Source organism: Cylas formicarius, unplaced genomic scaffold (assembly GCF_029955315.1).
Source record: "Cylas formicarius isolate icCylForm1 unplaced genomic scaffold, icCylForm1.1 PGA_scaffold_1__22_contigs__length_36826433, whole genome shotgun sequence".
NCBI classification, from domain to species: domain Eukaryota; kingdom Metazoa; phylum Arthropoda; class Insecta; order Coleoptera; family Brentidae; genus Cylas; species Cylas formicarius.
Genome location: NW_026844264.1, coordinates 31,352,829 through 31,375,229, shown reverse-complemented (window position 1 = coordinate 31,375,229; position 22,401 = coordinate 31,352,829). Strand labels below are relative to the sequence as shown.

General features: G+C 33.7%; 2 protein-coding genes across 2 annotated transcripts in view; one reads left to right on the top strand and one right to left on the bottom strand.

The window, feature by feature from the left end:
* LOC132696556 (pseudouridylate synthase RPUSD2-like) overlaps positions 1-7,222 on the bottom strand; it is a 378,541-nt gene extending 371,319 nt beyond the window's left edge. The window contains exons 1-2 of the mRNA XM_060661445.1: positions 7,060-7,222; positions 5,176-5,463 (exon numbers count right to left, since the gene is read on the bottom strand). Of these exons, the coding sequence (XP_060517428.1) occupies positions 5,176-5,463; positions 7,060-7,080 (309 nt within the window). The 5' untranslated portion in view covers positions 7,081-7,222. The remainder of the gene's footprint in view (positions 1-5,175; positions 5,464-7,059) is intronic.
* Positions 7,223-8,023: 801 nt separating this feature from the next.
* On the top strand, positions 8,024-9,685 carry LOC132696757 (actin nucleation-promoting factor WASL-like). Its single transcript, XM_060661766.1, has 4 exons — positions 8,024-8,800; positions 8,875-9,100; positions 9,201-9,418; positions 9,467-9,685. The coding sequence occupies exons 1-4, from the start codon at positions 8,147-8,149 to the stop codon at positions 9,668-9,670; spliced, it is 1,302 nt and encodes a 433-aa protein (XP_060517749.1). The 5' UTR covers positions 8,024-8,146; the 3' UTR covers positions 9,671-9,685.
* The last annotated feature ends 12,716 nt before the right edge of the window (positions 9,686-22,401 follow it).

Below are 22,401 nucleotides of genomic sequence, written 5' to 3'. Positions count from 1 at the left end.
CGAGATGTGAAGGACACTTTATACAGGGTGCATTCCATATTGGTATTCCAGGGTAGTTCCATAGTGGTCCGCAGGTAAAAAAACAATGCGTCCCTCTAGGACAACAATCCGTGAAGCGCCTTCTTGTTGTCCTGCTCACAACATTTCTTTAATCTGCCATTAACAGTTGTAACGGTGTATTTTCCGCATAGTCAGTAAAAAGTTCTATGTCAGTATAAACATTTCCTTTTTTAAAGGAAAATTACGAAAATAAACCACAAACATCGTAAAAGGCAAATCTGAGAATAGACAAAGCAAACATGTTCTACAAATTAATGAAATTTGAAGGCAGGTGGCGCTTAGAGCAAGTTTAAAAGGTGCGTAAATTTAAACGAGTCCTGTTTAGAAAGATTAATAAAAGAAAAATACGAGCAAAACATTTTGTAAATAAATTTGTCAGTGATACGGGGCCCCCTTGCCTGCTCTTTTGGCAGCAATATTTTTAAGAAAAACCTTTAGCTCAGTAGGCTAGAGGTATGTTGTTGCGAGGGTTAGTTACATACAAATCTCACAGGGCAATCTTTCAATGTTACTTTATGCGTTTGAAAGATTTTAAATTTATGCCCTTACTGAATAAAGATAACATCTGATCGGATATCTGACCCTCACTAATTAAATGAAGTCAAGAGCTCAAGAAAACGCTCGGAAAATTTATGTTTGGAAAATATGGGATCAAGAACCGCCATTCGACATTTGAGGTCGGACGTAAATGGATATCTTTTAATGAAAATGGTAATCTTTCCATTTCCGTTCGCCATCTTTGCTAAAAATCTGACAATTAATTCACTACAGGATGGGTCCAAGAATGTTCACTTTGTTTTTAATTACAATACAAAGAATAATTTTTAAATAATATTTGAACGAGAAGTCTTACAATCAGTTAAAAATACATTTTTGCGTTTTTTAACTAATCTTTTGTTATTTTCTTTATTGATTTTATCTAATGTCTTTTTATTCAATTATTTTCTCTCTCTGTCGCCATATATAAGACGTGTTTAAAACAGATGGTTAAAATAACGCTGAGATATTGAAAAAAATATATCTTACTTACAAAACCATCTGTTTCAGAATTACCCTACGCACTAATAAAATTAAAATTATAATTCTTATTCCAATTTTTGCATTCTATTATCAAAACAGCTTTAAAAATTGCATACCCAAGAAAAATGCAATTTTCTGAGTGCCTAAAATGCAGCAAATGATTTGAAAAATATATTTTTCTTTATATTTTGGGCAACCGGACAAAAAGTACAACTTTCTTATTTTCTGAAATATCTATCAATCACTGTAATCTATAAATTTATTGACCATTTTGGATTAATACAGTTGCCTCTTTTGAAGTTTCACTGGTTTTCCTTCCTTCGAATGAAGATCGACCAAATATCACCGTTATATTATAATACCATTTTCGAGTAGTTAATACTGTCGCAATCGGCCGCAGATATAGGCTTTAAGTTCAGAATTCAGATAAAAAAATGTATTTCATTTAAAAGAGTTTTTTTTAAACAAATGCGTAAAACTTCAGCAAATGATTCCTTGTTTAAAATAAGAGGTAGTTAAGATTTTCGAATTTGTTTTGAATCACCCTTTAAATATACGAAATTTACTTTTTATAAGCCCATTCCTTTTGGTATTTCGGGGTATTTAAGCTCTCTGAAAATTTGGAGCAAAAAAGCAAAAAAATCTTTCAATTTTAAAATGCATGCAAATTTTCATTAAATGATAACAATTTATTCAACAAATAAAAAAATATGGATGGTTTTCGGATGCACAGTGCATCACAAAACATTCGTTCTCTTTCTCTAATTATCTTGATAACCAATAAAGATACACAATCCTAACTTGGCCATTGCTGGCCCACTCTTTTAAAAGAAATTTAACAAGCAAATCATATTTGGTTAGTTAATTAGTCAATTATAAAACACAGGCTTTCAGTAGGAGAAATCGATAGCAGTCCTGCAAACCACTTTGATATAAAATTCAAAATTTTTCAAATACGATAAGATTTTGGTATACGATATTATACACATATTACACATATGTACATATATTTACAAAACTTTTAATTTGCATAATTGATTATCTATTATTATATGTTTTTTTTTACAAAATTCGTGCATTTAATTAAAACGTTTTTTTTTTACAAATTACCTGCATTAGGAAAGCGTTAAAAAAAAATTAAAGTGATTATTAACATGTTCGCCACATTATGACGTTTGATTTTTTTAATTTCACATTACATCATACTCATTCTAAAAATTAGTGCCGTCATACAAAAACGAAAAACGTATGGACAGGATTCACAGATTGGTTTTCTTTTGGGACACCAAGCATAGTTAAAATTATGTTTCTTCCCCCGCTCGCTCTTTCTCTCACCCTCCGTAACCGTAAACCGTAACAATAGCGATAGCTCCTTCCTCAGTCCAATCCTCATCACAAACTTTAATTTGTGGTTCTTAGTAGCTGCGAATTATACGAAATCATGCAAAATTCACTGAAATATTGCGAAATCCCACGATATCGTGTGGAAACCACTGATTTGCGAAATACTGTCGCAATTTTTACAATTCATTAATTATTTTTATTATTGCGAGTCGAGTAAAAAGTTGCAACTTTTCCTATCCAGCAAAGATGTTTAAAAAAACCACCTGCTGAAGACATATTAACAGTTGGTTTCAACTAGATGAATTTTCTCGGCAACCGGATAAGTCAAAGCAGCGTCATCAAAGCAAAAACTATAATAGATCGAGTCCAATCGCCAAAACAAACACGCGACGCTAAGAAAAATTCATCAATGCCAAAACCACGGACCGTCGTCGTTGTTTATTTTAAAAATCCCATTTCGCATTTCGCAGTCTGGAAACAACTCAAATGAACGAGGAAATCAATGTCTGCTAGACTTTGTAAATGTTTGTTATCGCTCAACACCTCGTTCTCAGTCAATTACTGCTATCGAATGTACCGGAATTTGAAAGAGAAGCGGTGGCAGCTGCAAATAATGGTTTCACTGGGTCTACAATCTATCTCATGTACGTTGTGAACAACCCTTGACCAGTCGGCATCCGAAACCAAGATGTGCAGGAATATTGTTTACTGTGATGAGATTAGAAAGGAGCACAGAAAATTGCATGGATGGTTATTTTGTTCAATTCAATATTGAACAAAATAACTGCTACTGCTAGAACCTGCAACAGACAGAAGCGATGAAGAAATGTTCGTTATCTGTAGTGTAAACATATCAAATGGTACAAGTCATTATGCAAGGAAAAATTAAATTAATGAGACGAAACTCTGAGGAACTTTGGGGAGTCGTTTGGCGGCAGTAACAACCAACTGTTTAGACTTGATAATTGCCAACCTTCGAAATGGAGGGGGCACATAAAGGAGAAAATTTACAGTTACTGACTTGTGCCATTTCTTCATCACTCAGACGAGACATATACGAGTTAGACATATCCCCATCTCCCGTTTCTTTTATGTATTAACCAATTTCCTTCTGCATCCTGCCTTTAATGAAAAGAACTATTTCTTCTCCACTTCTTTTGTTGCATCCAAAATTAAAAACCATTTACGTTATATAATTTTCACGGAAACCTAAGGTGTATTTTTATGCAGAAACTTGCTCCTAATATGTCAAAAATTTTCTAACAACACCACACCGTCACTTTTATAAACAGTTCAGCACACAAACCTCAGACTTCTCGACTAAACTTCGTAAATCCTAACAAACCATATCTGCATCGGATGCGATTTGTTGGAAATATGATTGAATGGAGGAACGAAGAGAGCAGGGCAAGGATAAAAATAGCCCTTACGCTGATCTGAACTCGTAGTTCCTACATAAACAACATACATGGGGTGGGTGGGGCAAGGCGGCCCTCTGGGGCAACAAGGCCCACCTCAAAAATTGTACCTTTTTAGACCTTTGCGTACTACCAAGGGTAAAATCTATTTTTTTAGCCTAAAGCCAGAGCATTCGAAAATCTTATAAATACTAATAACAAATTTATTAATAGATAGAAAAATAGTTACTAATCAGTTACTTTCTTTAATTAAATACTTTTTAATAATTAATTATAAACATTATATACGACATTATAAATCGAATATACAAATTCGATTCGCTAGTATCGCCGATCTTATATGTTTATCGCAGCTCCATGGAGTAACTAATAGTTTTAGTTAGTTTTGCTTAGTTTTGAGCAATACAAGTCAAAATATTTAGTCCTCCATCGACTAATATTAGGAAATCTCATTCAATTAGGCAACTCAGTGCAAGGCTTTGAGGTATTGCATGTAACATTTAATTTATCCAAGTTTGACGCTCAAAGAGGAAGTTACAGTTTAGTGGGACGACAAGATGGTTATTAACAACTGCGTAACCTGCATATTATTTTTACACTCATACGATGCCCGAATTTTTTTAATTAAACCAATTTGTGCTGTAGTGTGATACTCTAAGTATATACCAAGATTGAGGTTGGAGTAAATGTTTCCTATTAGAAATGTTTTATGAATATTTGGTTCCAAGTTCCAGTATATGAACTTTACTTGGGCTCTCGAGATGAAGACGAGGGAAGTATCCAAAAATTTGCAATTATCTTATCAGAAATATTTCTGACTGCATCCCAGGCGTTTCAATTCAATAACTATTTAACTAATAACTTATAAGACCAAAACACTATCCCATCTACATATGAGGGATTGGAAAGATGAAATCCTTCGGATTGTCGAAGTTACAAGGATAACTATTTTATCATTAAAAAGGTAATAAAAAAGCTATTCAAACTTCCAACATTTTCGTAAATCCTAAAATAAAATATTTCCTTTGCCAAAGATAACTTTAACAAAAAACTTAATTTTTACGGGATCCGAATGTTGAGAGTCGAATTTAAACTCACTCGCTCTTCTTTCGAGTTCATTTTTTTGCATAATCATTTTTTTGTCTCTTATAATTATGACACTAGTTTTATGTTGATTTTGAGTGTTGAAGTTAAGCAAAATTTAATAAAAAATGGTATAAATTCCTTAAATATTCAAGAAGTACTTATTTAGATTTTGATTCCCAATATATGGCAAACGAAAGTTGGGGAAATGGCAATAAGTTCCAGACAAGACAATTAAGATGTTACTTACCTGAACAGACTCGTCCTCATTTTCCGTCGATTCTTCTTGCCGCTCGTCCTCCTCTTCCAAATCTCTAACGGGTGAAGCACTTTTTATCATAACGACAATGTTTTCTTCGTCGGCGTTCAAAAAGTGACCGCACTGTGAAGCTACACTCTTAAACATCACGTTACGTCTCTCTAAATCATCTTGATCGGTGTTAAAGAGAAAGTTATTTTCTTCCTTCGATTTAGAAGTCATATTAATGAGGATGCAGCGTTTATAGAAAATATCGATAGATCTGGATTGCTTCAAAACCTGAAATTAAACGGGTAAAATTCAAACACAAGATATTATTTTTTGGTTAGTTTTATACCTTAAGGAATAATGTAAATAATAATACAAACTTAAATGACAACCCAAGCAATGTCATCAATCAAGAAATTCCAAGAAATTCTATATATATATAATTCCGTATAATTTGGATCCTTATATATATATATATATATATATATATATATATATATATATATATATATATATATATATATATATATATATATATATATATCATTTACTATTAATAAATTTATATATTATTATTTCTATGTAACCTCAAGTCAATTAGAAGCAGTTTTTAAGAGTGTTTGTTGTATATTAAGGTGATTAAACTTTACATATAATTACTTTTGTTTCTTCTGCATGCTTCTTTCATTAACAAACAACAAATAAGGAAAAACCATCATATTCTGGAGGAAAGGAGATATCATAAATTAGTACAAAAATGAGTGAAGGCAGGAAAATTAATAGACATACTAAATTCGCAGGAAAATAGTGACAATCAAAGCAATACAAAAGTGTTTTTTACAAAAACTATACTACATGCCATGAACACTCTAGTTAAGTTTGCATAGCAATTGACACGAATTTAAGATTCTGTAAGAACAGCATTTTGACACCTTCGTTTGTTTTCGAATTATTTTCAAATGTTAAATTTTTCGCTCAAAATATTTTAAATGTGTCTCAATAAATCTATAATTTATTTACACATTCAATAAATCCTTTTGCTTTCGCAATCAGTAACGAAGTTGTAGAAATTCATATACATATATAGAAAAATTATTAATATACGCTTTGAAGTCTACGCGGTGTGATATAAAACCTATTTTTCGAAGGTGACGGATTCTCCTAACCTCTCGAAATTTATTGCGACAGAGGTGTACAGGATGTTCAACACTTAGTGAATCAAAGTCGACCCATCGATAGAGTTCAAGAAACCAAATTTGATTTGATTGATTTTGTTTCCATAATACGTAACACATAACTTTTAAATCATATTTTAGTTTTACCCAATCGGATCTAATTGAAAATTAATTAATTTTCAATAGCTATACAAATTACTGATAGGTATTGCTGAAAAAGACTTAATTTGCGTTGAAGGCAGCAACTTCATATGCATGCTGCGAAACATTTTAATCTGAAATTAACCAAATATTCATTTTCATTTAGTTAAATGCAGAAATTGATTTAAAAGTTTCTTTTTTGTGACTGAGTAAGGTATCCTTAATGGACTTATCTTGGTAGTTCCGGCGCATTCGCCAATTTAAATATGTGGGTACCCTAGATACAAATTGTAATATAAAATTTAATTTCCTTAAAACACAGTGTGAAAAGTTTTGAAACAAAAATTACCCTATTACCCAAAAATGTTTTTGGGAAGAAACAAAACAAAAAAAACAAAAATAGTAGCAAGGCCCAAGTTTAATTGAATGAAGCTAAATAGAGGTTAGAATATACAAACCGGACTTCGGTAACTACCGGTTTATATTTAATGTATCGCGACTTTGCATGGATCCTTAAAAACTTGAAATCCTCTAATGAACCTTTGGCTAGACGTTATTTGTATTTATTTACCTTCACAATATTTTTTAACATTAAACTCCCGTGAGTGACAATACACGTGCTATGTATATCGATCTTCCTCACTGTAACTGCGCACTGCTACGCTGCCAGATTTATAAATTTCTTGATCATCAGGGACTTTCCCAAAACTGTTTTTTTTTTTTTGCGATCGCAAAAATGTAAAACTTTCTAATGCGAATCTATTTTCTTTTACAGAATAAACAACTTCTTGGAATATGTCGTGAATGTAGATCTAAAAAGATAACAAAAACAATATATTGAGGAATATAAATTATCCCTGCTTGACTTCTTTAAAAATCAATTTACACGCCACCGTTAATTTTCTTGCTTGATGCAAGTATCAAATTTTTCGAAATTGAAGACGTAACAGTGCATTTGTTGAAAAACGATAAATAAATGATGTAGGGAGTTTTGTCACCTATCTATATTCAGACAAACAGATAAATTGTAATGTAAATAGCAGGATTAGTATTGTGAAAGTACTCTCGTACTTAATTGGCAATATTATCACGTGTTTGTTATTGATAAATAGGTGTTGGTTATGTGTCGAAATAAGTATGGAACACCAGCGAAGTAGTCATTTTAACTAATTAATAAAATAATGCCTATGGAATTAGAAAATCGACATCGGCGGTAGCGAATAGTACATAGGATTTCAGAATAGATTTTGAACAAATTATGCGTATTTTTTACGCGACATAGGCATGAATTTTTCAATATTATCCAACATCCTAGGGTAGACAACAATTTGAAACAATATATCATTTTGGCAGTTGAGAATTAAGGCTCGTTCTCTGTAGCTGACATATTTGCACAAAATGTCTTGCACCAAAGGATGCACTAATATGGTGTTGTAGAAAATATAGATGGGAAATCATTATTAGACGGTTAAAATGTGCCTTACTACGCTCCTGCATATCTTTTCCCCAAGTAAGGTTATGTAGTGACAGTGACAGTGATTGCCACTTGTGTCAACAACGCTGTGTGTTATTAGTCATTAGTTTATTATAATTTGGAATTGTTTCCTAAATTTACCAAAAAGTTTTATAATATTCGAGAACAAATCTTCAGATATAGAATGAAAATGCCCCCTACTGAAAATCAAAGTTCGCGTTTGCTTTCGACGGAAGAAAATCTGCAAGTGTTTAAACTCTTGGGAAATCGTTGTCAAACAATGTGTACTACTGTTGTACAAGTTTTTACTACTCAGCCACCCCATCACTCCCAATGGTTCAAGAAAGACACGGGTATTCTGTGTTTTGTGAAAGATAATATCCGAAAAAATTACTTTTTCCGATTATTCTGTCTGCGTAGCAACGCTTTGATTTGGCAACACGAAATGTATAACAACATGGAATACATGGAGTATGCACCATACCTTCATGTATTTGAAGGTGAGGAGTATATAGTTGCCTTTAATTTTGTCAATCAAGATGAAGCGTCAGAGTTTAAAGATATAGTTGGACAAAAAATACTAATTAGGAAAAGAAGGGAGGAGAAGAAAGTCAAACATATGAGTCAGTCACAGACCTTAAGGCTTCCCGCTTCCAATGATATCTACAAAAAGAGTCCAAATCCTGAGGCGAAGTTAGCCAAACGTAGAAGAAACATCACCAAAGCTGATATTAGTACCCCTATGAATTTTCAACATATTTCGCATGTAGGTTGGAGTCCGGAATCCGGATATGATATAAATAGTGAAGATGAACAGCTAAAAAAATTTTTTGAAAAGGTTAGATATAATACATTACCTATTATCAAACATTTGTAGTTGACATATTTTGTATCGCTGGGTATACATTATAGGCAGGTGTTTCTGAAAAGCAACTTCAGGATAAGGACACTAGGGAATTTATCTATGATTTTATTAATAAACATGGTGGCCTCGCTCGGTTAGAAGATCCTAATACACACTTAAGTGATGGTGGTCCACCTCCTGCTGTTCCTCCAAGGGGTCCTATTAGACAGACTAGAGCTGCGCCTCCACCTCCACCAGTTTTACATAGAGTTGATAGCCCCAGAGTACATTCAGGTATTTTAATTTCTAACCGTTAAATTGGGAAGTTTTAAAGTAGGCTAAAGTATTTGAGTTTACCCAAACCAAAGTATTATTGCTTTTTCCTCCTTTTTAGATGCTCTGCCTAGAAAGCCACGACCGCCTTCACCGCCCAAAACTGTGCCAAACAATTTTACTGCTGCACCACCACCACCTCCACCTCCCCCACCTCCACCGATGGATATACCCGTTGCGCCATCTATAGATATTAATGGTCATGCACCTACTCCTCCACCTCCTATGATCAACAATGCCGCTCTGATGGAAAGTATTAGAAATGGTGCTAGTCTAAAGGTTTGTAACCTGCTCAATGTTTACAGAATACTTAAAAATTAATTTCAGCCAGTTGAAGGAAAAATTACGCCACCGGAGGATGAGGCTCGTGGCGATTTGTTAAGTGAAATTCGCAAGGGTATAAAATTAAAACCAGCGGATGAAAGAGAAATTAAACCCACTATGAACACCTCATTAAAAGAGTCTGCCCCAGGAAATGATTTGGCTACTGCTTTAGCGAAAGCTCTAGCTGGTATGTATAACAATGGTTAAAATATTGTGAAAAAATTACAAGGTATAAATTTTCAAACATACCTCCACTATCTTTTTTTAAGTAAAAAATACATAAGTAATTGTAATTGTTACAAATGACTGATATTAAAATTCAGCGTTCTCAAGCTTAAAGCCATTACTAAAAAAAATTAAAAAAATATCTTTACCCATTTGTGCCGTTTAAATTCTATTCTAACATTTTTTTTGTGATAAATAATATCTCGTTTTTCCTCTTTAATAAGGTTAAATCATAGTGATTCAACAGCTGTCAATATGTCACTTATGTTTGAAAAAATTAAATCCTACTATAGTGTTTTAGACATTCTTTTTGGTCTTTGAATTTGGGGAAACTCTAGGACACTTCTTTAAAAAACTCCATTGCGAATGTATTTCTGGATCTTTTATAATTTAGTTAAAACCTGAAAATGTCAAATATAACGTGAATTTTTAATTTTTCAGTGGAATATTGTCGGCCTTGTTGATACATTTTCTGAATCTCTGTGTTGCCGATCAAGTCCAATTTTAAACACTTGGTAGAGTCTAATAATTTAATACAATAATTACTTCTCAAAAATCATTAAGAAATCAATTACAATCAATCACAACAGACCATTTTCAGCACAGTAAATGGTTCTTATACAAAAATCACTAACTCATCTAAAAAAGTATACACGTCATTCAATAAGTGACAGTTTCATTACTTAGTTATTTCACAGTTACACCAGTTAAGAAGTTTTGCAGTCCATCATTACAGAATTGATCAAAATAATATTACAATGCCCTTGATAATTCCAGAGGAGCTATAAAACAACTATAATTTTCGCGTAAAAAAACTCCCCCACTCCCTTAGATTGTTTATGGTGTAATGTGAGTCAAAACAACACACAAAAAGGGGTGTTAAGTTTTGTACCATGTAGGGGATAAATAGTCTCATTATATTTGCAGAAAGCATCGTCATCCTGTTGGACATTACGAAAAAATAAGCTCTTTTTATCCGATTCACTTGTTTTTTTGATGGTATGATGTCATTTCAATAACAACCTGTATGTTGATTAGTTGTTTGTGGGGTCTGGTTTATTTTGTATATGGCTAAGACGTTCAAAGATTTACCCAATATTTTATATTTATATTTATTTTTATATTTATATAATATTTTTGGAGTTATTTGAGGTTTCAGCAATAACAACACAGGTGTACAGGACAACAGTCGCCATGTTAACCGAATGAGACCATGGAAATATCAATTTAGCATCAGAAGGATCATTAACAAAACTCAATTCGCTTTAGATGTTCGGAAGATATTAAATAATAGAAATAATAAAAAATAATAATAGAAAATGACAACCAGGCAGACATCAATATATTTTTCCCATAAGAATACTTCTGGATATCACACACTGTATAAAGACAACAACGTATTGCCATAAAAATTCATGTTTTCTATCCTGTGAATATTTCAGTTTACAAGGTCGTATAATCTAATAGTACCACGTAAAATGTTTGTATAAATAAAGCCGAACGAACACATCTGGATAAAAAAAAGCGGGGTTGTCGATGGCCCGGCAGGCTTTAAACTTGCCCTAATTTCCATTTTAACACTGACAAATATTTTTGCACGCCCGTTAAACCAAATCCGACGAAAACCTGTGGAGTTAGTCCCAGAAAATAAACGGAAACGAATGGTAGGATTGGACCTAATCTGCGTTCGTATGTACACAGAAACGGTGAGGTGCGACGTTTCGCACAAAATGAAACGGAAACACGAAGACATAGTATTAGTATCGAGCTATAACTATAGTATTTCTAATTCATGAAAGTTTCCGCAGCAGTCATTGGTTTTTGACGCAGTGGCTTTAGTTTGCTCTCGACATTTCTTCAATATAGTGATGGACTTATTTGCCAAGCTGCGCAACTTGCCAGAACTGTAGAACTTAATTGAATCTAGGTATGACAAACCGATACAGTGTTGAGTAATGGATATACCTAGTGTATAAATACGGAACTCAAATACAATTCAGAAAATAATGTTACCTTGTTGGCTTTATATAGCTTTCAAAATAGCCGTTTATCTTTTTCATATTAGGTTAGGTGGTGAGCTGAATCTTGTCCTCCTACTACTTATTGTTTTTTTTTTATTTCTTTTTTTTCTATTAATTTTTGTATATTGCTCAAACTGTATGAGTCATTTTCTTCAAGGTGAGGTAGACAAACCCAATTAAACTTCTTTGTTACTATCTTCGCAAAAAACAGCCAATTCTTCCTTACATTGTCATTGAAAAAAAAAACGTGCTTCAAGCTTTAAGTAACAACCCGCTTAAATAAAAAAGTTAATTTCTGTTGGTTACCTTTCTTTAATTCTTAGATGATGGTTTAATTCTACATGAATGCTTCAAAATAAATGGCCATCGTCACTCTTACAGCATCAGGCGCTTGATCCACGGACCACCTTGGTTAGCACTGCTACGCCTAGAACTAACAACTGCTCCTTGCGGTACAGTTGATCACCTGTCCTGTTTACAGAGCCGAAAAAGTATCTCCATTACATAATACACCTCACTACAACCTCCTAAAGCAAATTAGTCCGAAGGCAACCCCACACTTGCCACTTCGGCCTTTCCTTATATCACTGACCACGTATCAAAAATTCTTAAGAAATATAATGTTAAAAACAGGTCAACCACTTGCGAAACATCTTAGATTCGTCAAAGACGGAATTCCGTTTGAGATACCAGGATTTACAGCATTCCATGCGTATTAATATATAAAGAAAATATTAGAGAAACAGGACGAAAAGTGTCAACTAGGCTAAAAGAACATAAGAGAGCCTTAAAACAAATAAACTCATCAGCAGTTCTTGAACACAATCGGGAAATGGGACATCAAATCTTATTTGCTCAAACATAAATGTAATCAATACTTCTAGCAAAGAAAAGTCCGATAGTACATAGAAATATCTAATATTCCATTGAAATATCTAAACAACCAAACAATTTTAACCGCATATCACCCCTATTGTTCTTTACTTACACCTCTGACTTCTCCAAGCACCTAAATAAATATTAGCCTCATCAGTATGCTGATTATATACAAATATAATTATCATTCTCTCAAAGATGTAGCTTTGTCTTTCAATGGCATAAAGAGGATCTTGAAGTGATTTCTAAAATCTCCAAAGCCCATGTTCTGATATTAAATGATTCCAAGACCTAGGTTGTTCTTTTTGTCAACAAAAAAGAGGAAACTATCCAGTTTACTGATCTGAAACTTTCCTTGAATGGTACTCCGCTTATCGACAAATGTAAAAACTTCGGACTTTTTCTTGATAGCAAACTGTTTTTTGATTCTCACTGGAAAAGTCCTGTAAGTATTTTACTTGTATAAACTCTGTTTATCTGGTGAGACTAGACTTAAATTGTCTCTCTTATACTCTCTCTATTGGGATATGCGGCCGGATCTCAGATGCAAAGACCAATACAGATTACAAAAATTTCAAAATGCCTGCCTGAGATACAGCTATGGTATGGGTAAATTTAATCATATAACGCCAGTATTGCCAATGGTTAAATACCTCTGAAAGTTGTTTTGGGCATCTGTTAGATGATAGAGTGCTCAGGGGTAGTGATATACATAACAGTATAGTGTTCTATGTTCCCAAGCATAGTACGGCTGGATACTACTGGATAATATTAGTTGTTCATCTGCTTCTACATTTAAAAACAAATTAAAAGAACTGGTGAGATTAAAAAGAGGTTGAACGGTTTACATTTTTTCTTATTGTTTTTCTTTTAGTCGTTTTTGAATATTGTCCTTGTTTTTTTCCAGTGTCTATATTTTCTCTTTCTTAAATTTTATTTAAGATTGTGAAAATTGTGAATTTAAGTTAGCAAATAGCTGATATTTGTTAGTTTTGGTTAGTTTTATTATATTATATCGCTGTGTAGGTGGAGTAGATGTTCAACTCTATTGTGGTATATTTTCTAGTTGTATTTCAATAAAGGCTCATATGGAAATCGTTCATTCGAGACAATATTCATGTCCTCTTCGCACTATATAAAGTTTCAATCGAATATTCGTAGATAAACAGATACACTAAAGAAGCCAATAGGATGATTGGCGAACCTTCAGATTTATCAACAACCGATGCAGGAGGAATCTCAAAGATTTGCAAATAGTCACCCTGTTTCCCCCATCTTCCTCTATCAAATTAACATGAGCTAACGCATGGACAAAAATTTTCTGAAGCAAACTTCTTTCTGAATCTTACTTTATCTGACATGATTGATGACCACTTGCGTGGTCGTCACTAAGAGAAATTAACTACTTTTGGAATCCACATCCATATGACTCGAAATGAAAAGTAATGATTAATAGAGAAAACACACTTACATAATTAGTGTAGTAATACAACTAACTGCCATCAATCAAATTTAATACACTTTCCTATAAGTCACAATTGAACTTCTTTCCTTCAAAATCGATAATATAAGAAACATACTGAGTTTGAGTCATTATCACTTTCGATCAACCTTAATAAAAAACAAGCAGGTACATTTGGACACAAGCTATCAATAGACTGCGGCTTTAGCGAAGCCATTTTCAGAAAACTTTGGCAACATCTGCCTGGAATATATCTGCGAATGTTTGCCGTTCTGGTATATATCGCAGACAACAGCTAATTCCACACTTCGAAGTTTCATATATTAGACAGAAACTTTTTCCGCCGGATAACGTAGGTAAACGATAAATTCTCACCATTTTTACGAAACATTTTAGCGGTAGACAAAGGAAACCGGGAGATTTGGGAAATAAAAGAAACTAATTACAAAACTTATATATAATACAAAATAACTTTTTGGTTACACAAATTAAGCGAATGAGCGTAATAAATATGTCTCCCAATGTAGCTAATCAACTTTATAACTTGCAATTATTGTTTTTTTTTTCTCAAAGTAGAGCTCGAAAGGCAAACAAGGTTTGCTGGAAAAATTTTCTAATGGTTTTAACAAAAAAAAACAAATAGCTTTTGATGCGAACGGAATACGAGACGAAATCATTACACCAAAATTTTTTGGAAATTAATTTCAGCCAGTTGTCCGCGTATTACTCATTAATCATGTTTTAAATACAGCCTTAGCTGATGGAAGGAAATTATGTTTCCAACGATATGGGTGTCCACGTTTTTCATGATAATAGTTCGTGAACGATTAAATGATTGGTTTGAAAACAAATTAGGCCTTTCATTTATGAAGATATTCGCTGTCAGATGAATTAAATAAATTCAACAAACTAATTACAAAAATAAGTTTGAATATATTAAGGCGTTTTACGACTTTTCATATGAGCTCGTATTATTAACGATAAGCGATAATACGCTACATTGGAATCAGAATAAATGAAAATATCTAGTGTTGAAGGAAACTAGATAATTTTTAGAAATAAAATAACGTTATTCTTCAAGAGAGAATAGTATATTCTAAACTGACGTCGAATTTTGTAGCAAGAGTTGAGAATAATCCTTACTTGCTGAATGGTGAGTGAAATAAATTTTTGGATCAACCGCTATTATTTTTGATCCGTGCGCACAAACAATGTACTAACACTTTATTTTGCCTTTTTAATTCTAGGATTAAAACTAAATCGCAAAAAAAGGCACAAATTACATTACATTCATAGAAAGAACGAGGCTTTTAGGTTGGTTGTAGCGGTAACAAGGAATTCTAGAGGAATTCCAATGACTTGTAAACGACTAAAAGAATTTTATTTTATCCCAATCGGTTGTCCTACGTCGAGACGATAGAACGACAATTAATAAATAAAAATGATAGTAACCGACTCTAGTGACACTATTTCATGGGTTTCGATGCCGCTGGACATTTGAGCCTTATTCAGGTAAATTTCTCTTTTTCCCTCTGCGGGAATGACCGAATCAGCACGGAATAAATTAATTTAAAATAAATTAATTTTAAATGAAAATCCCATAAACGCGAGCAATGTTTATTATTCATTCGGGTATGCACGCTCTCTTTAATTGCACCATTCAATTAGTAAACTATCCGGGCGGTCGCATTCGTACCTCTAATATTTTGGAAAATGCATTTAAAGAACCCGCATTGCAGAGGTTTTGGAGGATATGTGTTAGCTTATGAGCACTGATATTATATACAAACGGGATCGGACAAGCTCTCAATGTTTCCGGGTTTTTCTATGGTAAATGGATTATAAAAAATAAAGTTACTTTTTTAATTGCGAACTTAATATATATTTTTTGAATTGAATAAATCAATTAATCAAAGCGTCTCTAGAAAATTCATGTTCACATTCCTTTTGTGCAGAAAGTGTCATTTTATCACGTTTCCCACGGATCCGAGCCACTTCGGGTATTTCCGGGATATAACCGTACGGGCTTGGAAGCAATCGGATGTTTTCGGAAATATTACCGCACGGCTACAATTTTCACGTTTGTTTTACAAAAATGTATCCCAACACTAACGGTCGTACAAAAAGTATAGTATACAACACGTTTGGTAAACTTGTTAAGTCATGCATTTATTTAACACTCGCTCCGCTCTGGCCAAGTAAGCTCGTGACTCAAATGCGGTTTACCACACTTGTTAAATAATTTGACACATACTACTGAGCAACTATTTCTGGATTATCAAGGATATTTTCGTGCTTTAAGTTGTAATTAAGTGTTCATATTTACCTTCGATAGCCTCAATATGAAATAGTTATTCGCCAAAAAAGGCTAGATATGCAACTTCGTTCTACCACAAGAGAAGATTTTTTCCCTAAAAGAAGCAATTCATATATTTTTTTAAAATGGCAAATGTTTACAACCTTTAGCCATAGTATATGAAATCCAAATTGCGTTTAGAATTAACGGTAAGATCCAAATATGACGAAATATATAGATCGTTCCATAAGAAAAAATAATGTTAGGTTATACGTTTGATGTAACTGTGCAACTTTCTAATTTAAATTTTTGTTCTATTATAAACAGTTTGTACGATATCAACCACCGACGCACTATAGAGACACCCTGTATATCTCGACAACCAATGCCCGGGGAAAGAGAGATTTTTTTTACTCGAACCTAATTTTGGAACCACACCATTCGTTAACAGAATATTCAGAGAAAGTTTAGAATAAAGAGCAAAACCAATAAATCGGCCGACCAAATTTAAATCGCAAAGTGAAATTCCTAAACGACTTGTTAAACGTTATTACAACAAATTATATATAGTACGCCACGTAACAATTTAACGAGCCTAATAAAATAAATAGATGTCGTTGCTGCGTTTGAAATTTTCCAATTCTGCAATTCCATTAATTAATACTTATCGATTTCGGAATAATGACACGATACACATTTCGCAATATTGCACTAATAGCTGGACAATTTAAACAATTTCGGTTCGCTTGCAAATATTGCCAAATTTAATAACGGATTGAACGATGTCGAATAAAACTTTTTAATTAATTTTTATTCACATTTGGGGCAAGTGTTGTATAGCTATTTATTTATATGCACTTTGGGACACAAACAGGATAAATATAAGATAAAAGAAAGAAAAATATATAAACACATTAAAAAAAAAACATAAAAATAAAAGTACTTCAAACTTCAAAACCACCAAACCGACTAGAGATAAATTAATAAAAAACTCGAAAAATATGGACGCAGAGGTTAGTTAAACCTTCTAAAAGACTAGCTGAAAAATAGAGACCAATTAGTGAATACTGGTGCCGTTAAAAGCAAAACAAGAACAAATGCGGTGTTCCACAAGGAACGGCATTGGGTCCAATACTATTTACAATCTATATAAGCGATCTCTTAGGTACTGATAGTGCAGGAACTATATTCAGTTCTGCGGATGACACCGCCATATTTTACACAGCAGAAAATTGGGATCAACTCAAGTGCATTGTACAGCGAGATGTTAGCAATATTAGCAAGTGGTTTAAATATAATAAACTGACATTAAACAACACTAATACAAAATTTCTTGCTCTTGCATCTTACTCTATTACTCTACCCCACTTTGAAACCATTAAACTGGGAGAAAATAATGAAATTCTAAAGACTGATTCTGCAAAATATTTGGGCATAATTATTAAATTTGGAATAAGTAGATTCTATAAAAGTTACCTTTATTTCTGGCAAGGATTCTAAAAATATCAAAATATATAGGGTGTTAAATTAAAAATTTTAAAACGAATGTCGGTCCAGCACTTAAAATTTAATTTAAACCATAAAACCATTGAATTACAAACATTTTTTTTCTAAAATCAGTAGTTCCTGAGAAAACGTACAGCCCCCTAATAAAGTGACCACCCTGTACAATATATCAATTACAAAAGTATCCATATCATATTCGAAAAAGGTCGGTAAAATCGGGGCCTTATCTCCTAAGGTGACTATAATGAAATTAAAATAAATTAGAAACGTTTCCATTCCACTTGTTCCGCCTTCACAAAAACTTCCCAAACTTTCTGTCGTCATAATTTTTTAATAACTAAAGTTGACAAAACTCGGAGCAACGCTAAAGGGGCCAGCCTTTTCATTAAGCCAGGTGAATTAAAATATAGTCAAACTAATTAAATCGCAAAAGATCGTTTGAAAGTTGGCGATTTGGCAAACTCTGATTCCTCAAATATTGAAATAGTCGAGAGAGCGTTTTAGAGGAGAACTCCGCTCCGAGCGTCATGATATATTCATATCTGCAAATCGCTTCTGGTACTCGATTTACAAACAGCTTTATAATGGGGTGGCTTCGCCGATAATTTTCAATGATATCGGATCCGTCAATACGTTAAATTCGGGCCATCAATAAAATAAAATAACTTTTCGAGAATTCATATAATTTTCATACTCCAAAAAGTAAAACATTTACTATCTGGTACAGGATAACGAACAGTTACTGATGTCAACAGCACTTTGTTTTTTATTACAAAACCTATTGGTGGCACAGTTAAGTATATAAATAATAATAATAATAATAATTATAATGAAAATAATAATAAAAATAATAACAATAATCAAGTCATGAAGAAAGAATTCGTAAAATGGGTAAAACAAGTTCTGAACACTAAACTTAACAGTAAAAACATGTGTAAGGCAATCAACTCCTATGCGGGCTCAGTGGTTGGCTACTCGTTTGGAATAGTACAATGGAGCAAAACGGACATAGAAAAAGGTGCGAACACAACTAACCACCATCCTAGTAGTGCAGCCGCGAGAACCCACGTCACTAGGGTGGTAGAGGATTTGTAGATATCGGCAAACAGTTACACCAACAAGTTGCAAATCTTCGAAGCTACTTCTACAAGAAATCTAGGGATTCAGAACTTCATAGAGCTATAATATGCCAAGTAGATGACTCCACTCCAATACGACTAAAAGACGAACAGATCCGGATTCACCATAAAACGGACAACGAAAAGATACAAAACTGAAGAGGAAAACCCCTGTACAGGAGACACCAAAACCATATTACGCAAGGAACATTTCGACAAAGCAGCGTGGCTAATCTCTGGACAGATGTTTCTAGAAACAAAAGGTTTCGTACAAACAATTCAAGACCAGGTAATACCAACTCGCAACTATTTGAAATATATAGCTAAAGACCCGGCTGTTAGAGATGCAGATTTGGATGTAGAACATCAGAAAGCAATCAGCACTTTAGAGGTGGCTGCCACGATGCTGTAGCCAAAATCTTACACCAAGAGATTTAAGGCCAATTAAAGTATTTGACAAAAGAAGGGTTAGCACCTAAAATTATTAAAGAAAGCCTAGATTGTTTGTAGGGCCAAAATTCTCCTTCGTATTCTGTAGAGAAAGAATGAACAAAACGTTTTCGAATAGGGCAGCAGTCCCTTGAAGATGAATCAAGAACTGGTCGACCAGTGGACGTTATAACGGAAGATATTGTTGCGATGGTGGAAGAGGTGGTATTGAGTGATCGACGTTTAAAGGTCAAGGAAATCTCAGAAATTACTAAGCTTCCTGATACAAGTTTCGTCGAATCCTGCATGATCATTTAGGTATGCATAAGGTTAGTGCAAGATGGGTTCCTAAAAACCTTTCGGCTATTCACAAAACAACGCCGTGTCGAGTGTGCGCGGTCTTTTTTGGAACTCTGTGAGTCGGAACCGAAGCCTGTGACGGGGGATGAAACCATAGTTCTCTATTATGACCCTATATCGAAAAAAGAATCAATGGAGTGGCGTCGTAAGGGTGAAGCACATCCAAGAAAATTCAGAGTCTGGCAGTCAACAAAAAAAGTGATGGCCACGATCTTTTGGGATTGTGATGGAATTCTTTTGATAGACTTTAAAGAAACTAATACCATTGTCAATGGTAGATATCACGCAACATTATAACATAAATGGCAAGACTGGACACGTGTAAAACGTCGAGGAAAACTGACCAAAGGCGTGCGTCTTTTGCACGATAATGCACCTGTCCATACTGCTGGTGTTGCACAAGCTGCCATTTTAGAGCGTGGGTTCCAACAGATAGATCATCCTCCCTATAGTCCAGATATGGACACCAGCGACTATTATTTGTTTGGATATTTGAAAAAGAACTTACGTGCATGGCAATTAAGGTTCGTATCTGTTGCTTCGATACACCGTAGAAAATATTGTTTCATTTATCCTACTGATTTCCCCGGCAAATAGGAAGATAATTGCATTTGCAACAGTTCTATTACGGATCCGGCGTTCGATGTCGCTTTAACTTAGTCCGTTGGCGGATATTTTAACGTACAGGGACAATCGGAAATAGTCAATTAGACGCGTTTTAGCATCAATTTGGATTCAGCGCCGAATTTTAAAACGGCCTTGTTTTTTTATTGCCTAGTTAACTGTTGACTTCATTACAGAGCCTAGTTGTGACGGCAGCAACAAATAATGACGTTATATTGAAAGCAGAACCGACAAGCATTATTAATGGATAGAAAAAGCGGCACTAGAAATTTTTGTTATCATTTTCGTATCGTTATTATCAAGCGATCGGTTAATAAAATGTTATACGCAGATAAAAAGAACGTATCCAACTTAGGCAAGTAACTTTTCGGACAAGAGAAACTTTTACATAATTGTTTGGAGCTTTTAGTTTGTTAAATCACTTGTTAATGATTTTCAATCAATCAAATTTGGAAGTTTTATTTTTAGCTTTTGTAATAAAAATTCAGGTGTACTGTATGAAGGAATTTCGCACAAAATTCCGGGACAATTCCAAGGAGAATTAATTACAGGAATTAAGGTTTGCCCCTAGATTATTGATTTTAATTTAATTTTTATTTGTATTTAAGTGATTTCAAGTTCTTCCTGCCTAAAAAGTAATTTTTAACCGCTTAAACTCAAAAACTTGGTCTATGAAAATAACTCGGGTATTGTAAATAATTTAAAATTATTAAAAAAGGATAAATTACATTTTTGTAAATGTATTTAATAAGCTCAAAATGACGTTCATATTTCGAAAGAAGAAACTTCAATCAAATAAAAATGTATTTCAAATGTATTATCAAATTTATTTTCGATGAAATTCTTTCAGATATTGAATAGTCATAATACACCTGTAAAATACCTAATTACACACCGATCTAGCGTGCGGGAAGCGTCACTTTACCACGTCAGTTTCGTTTCCCACGGATCCGAGCCACTTCGGCCATTTCCGGGATTTAACCGCACGGGTTTGGGAGCAATCGGATGTTTTCGGAGATATTTCCCACGCTTTGAATTTTGACGTTTGTCAATTCTGACGGTCATGTCAGTGAATGTTTTGCGAAAATGCACCCAAAAACTAACGGTCGTAGAAAAAGTATAGTATGCAACACGTTCGGTAAACTTTTTAAGTCACTGTAAAATACTTTCAGATCTTGAATAGTGACAGCGCTCCAAAAATATTTTTCTACTCTCTTCTATAAAATACCCAATTACAGAAAGATCTTGGGTACGGAAGTGTCATTTTATTTTCTTATTTTATATATTTTATAGTACCGTGCGGATTTGGGAGCAATCGGATGTTTTCGGAAATATTACCGCACTCCTTGAATTTTGACGTAATCGTATTGTTTTGGAAAAATGTACCCCAAAACTAACGGTATGCAACACGTTTCATAAACGTTTTAAGTCACTCCGTTTACCAACTTTGTTGCATAATATACCATTTTCTACTCTCTTCTATAAAATACCCAATTATACGTCGATCTAGGGTGCGGGAAGCGTCATATTACCTCGTCAGTTTCGTTTACTACGGCTGTGAGTCATTTCGAACATTTCCTGGATATTACCGCATGGGTTTGGGAGCATCGCATATTTTCGGACATTTTACCACACGGAAAGTCATTTCAGTGAATGTATCTGTGTTGCTTTGCAAGAATGTACCCAGAAAAGTATAGTATGCAACACGTTTGTTAAAAGTGCTAAGCCACACGTTTATTAAACTCGTGACTCAAATACATATACTATCAAAACCCACAGAAGAAAATTTTTCCAGACCACTGACTTCCATCATTAAATTATCAAGAGTTGCCGCTCCCATGATATAACGTACCATGTTTAGTTTTTATGTTCCAGAAAGTTTTTTTTGTGATTTAGTTGTAATTTACCTTAAAATAATTGTACCCTATAGAGACTATTTCTTGTTATTGCCATTATTAAATGTGGGGTTTATTTTGCGATTGTTTGCCAAATATTCTGCAAATATTTGTTAGCTTTCCAAA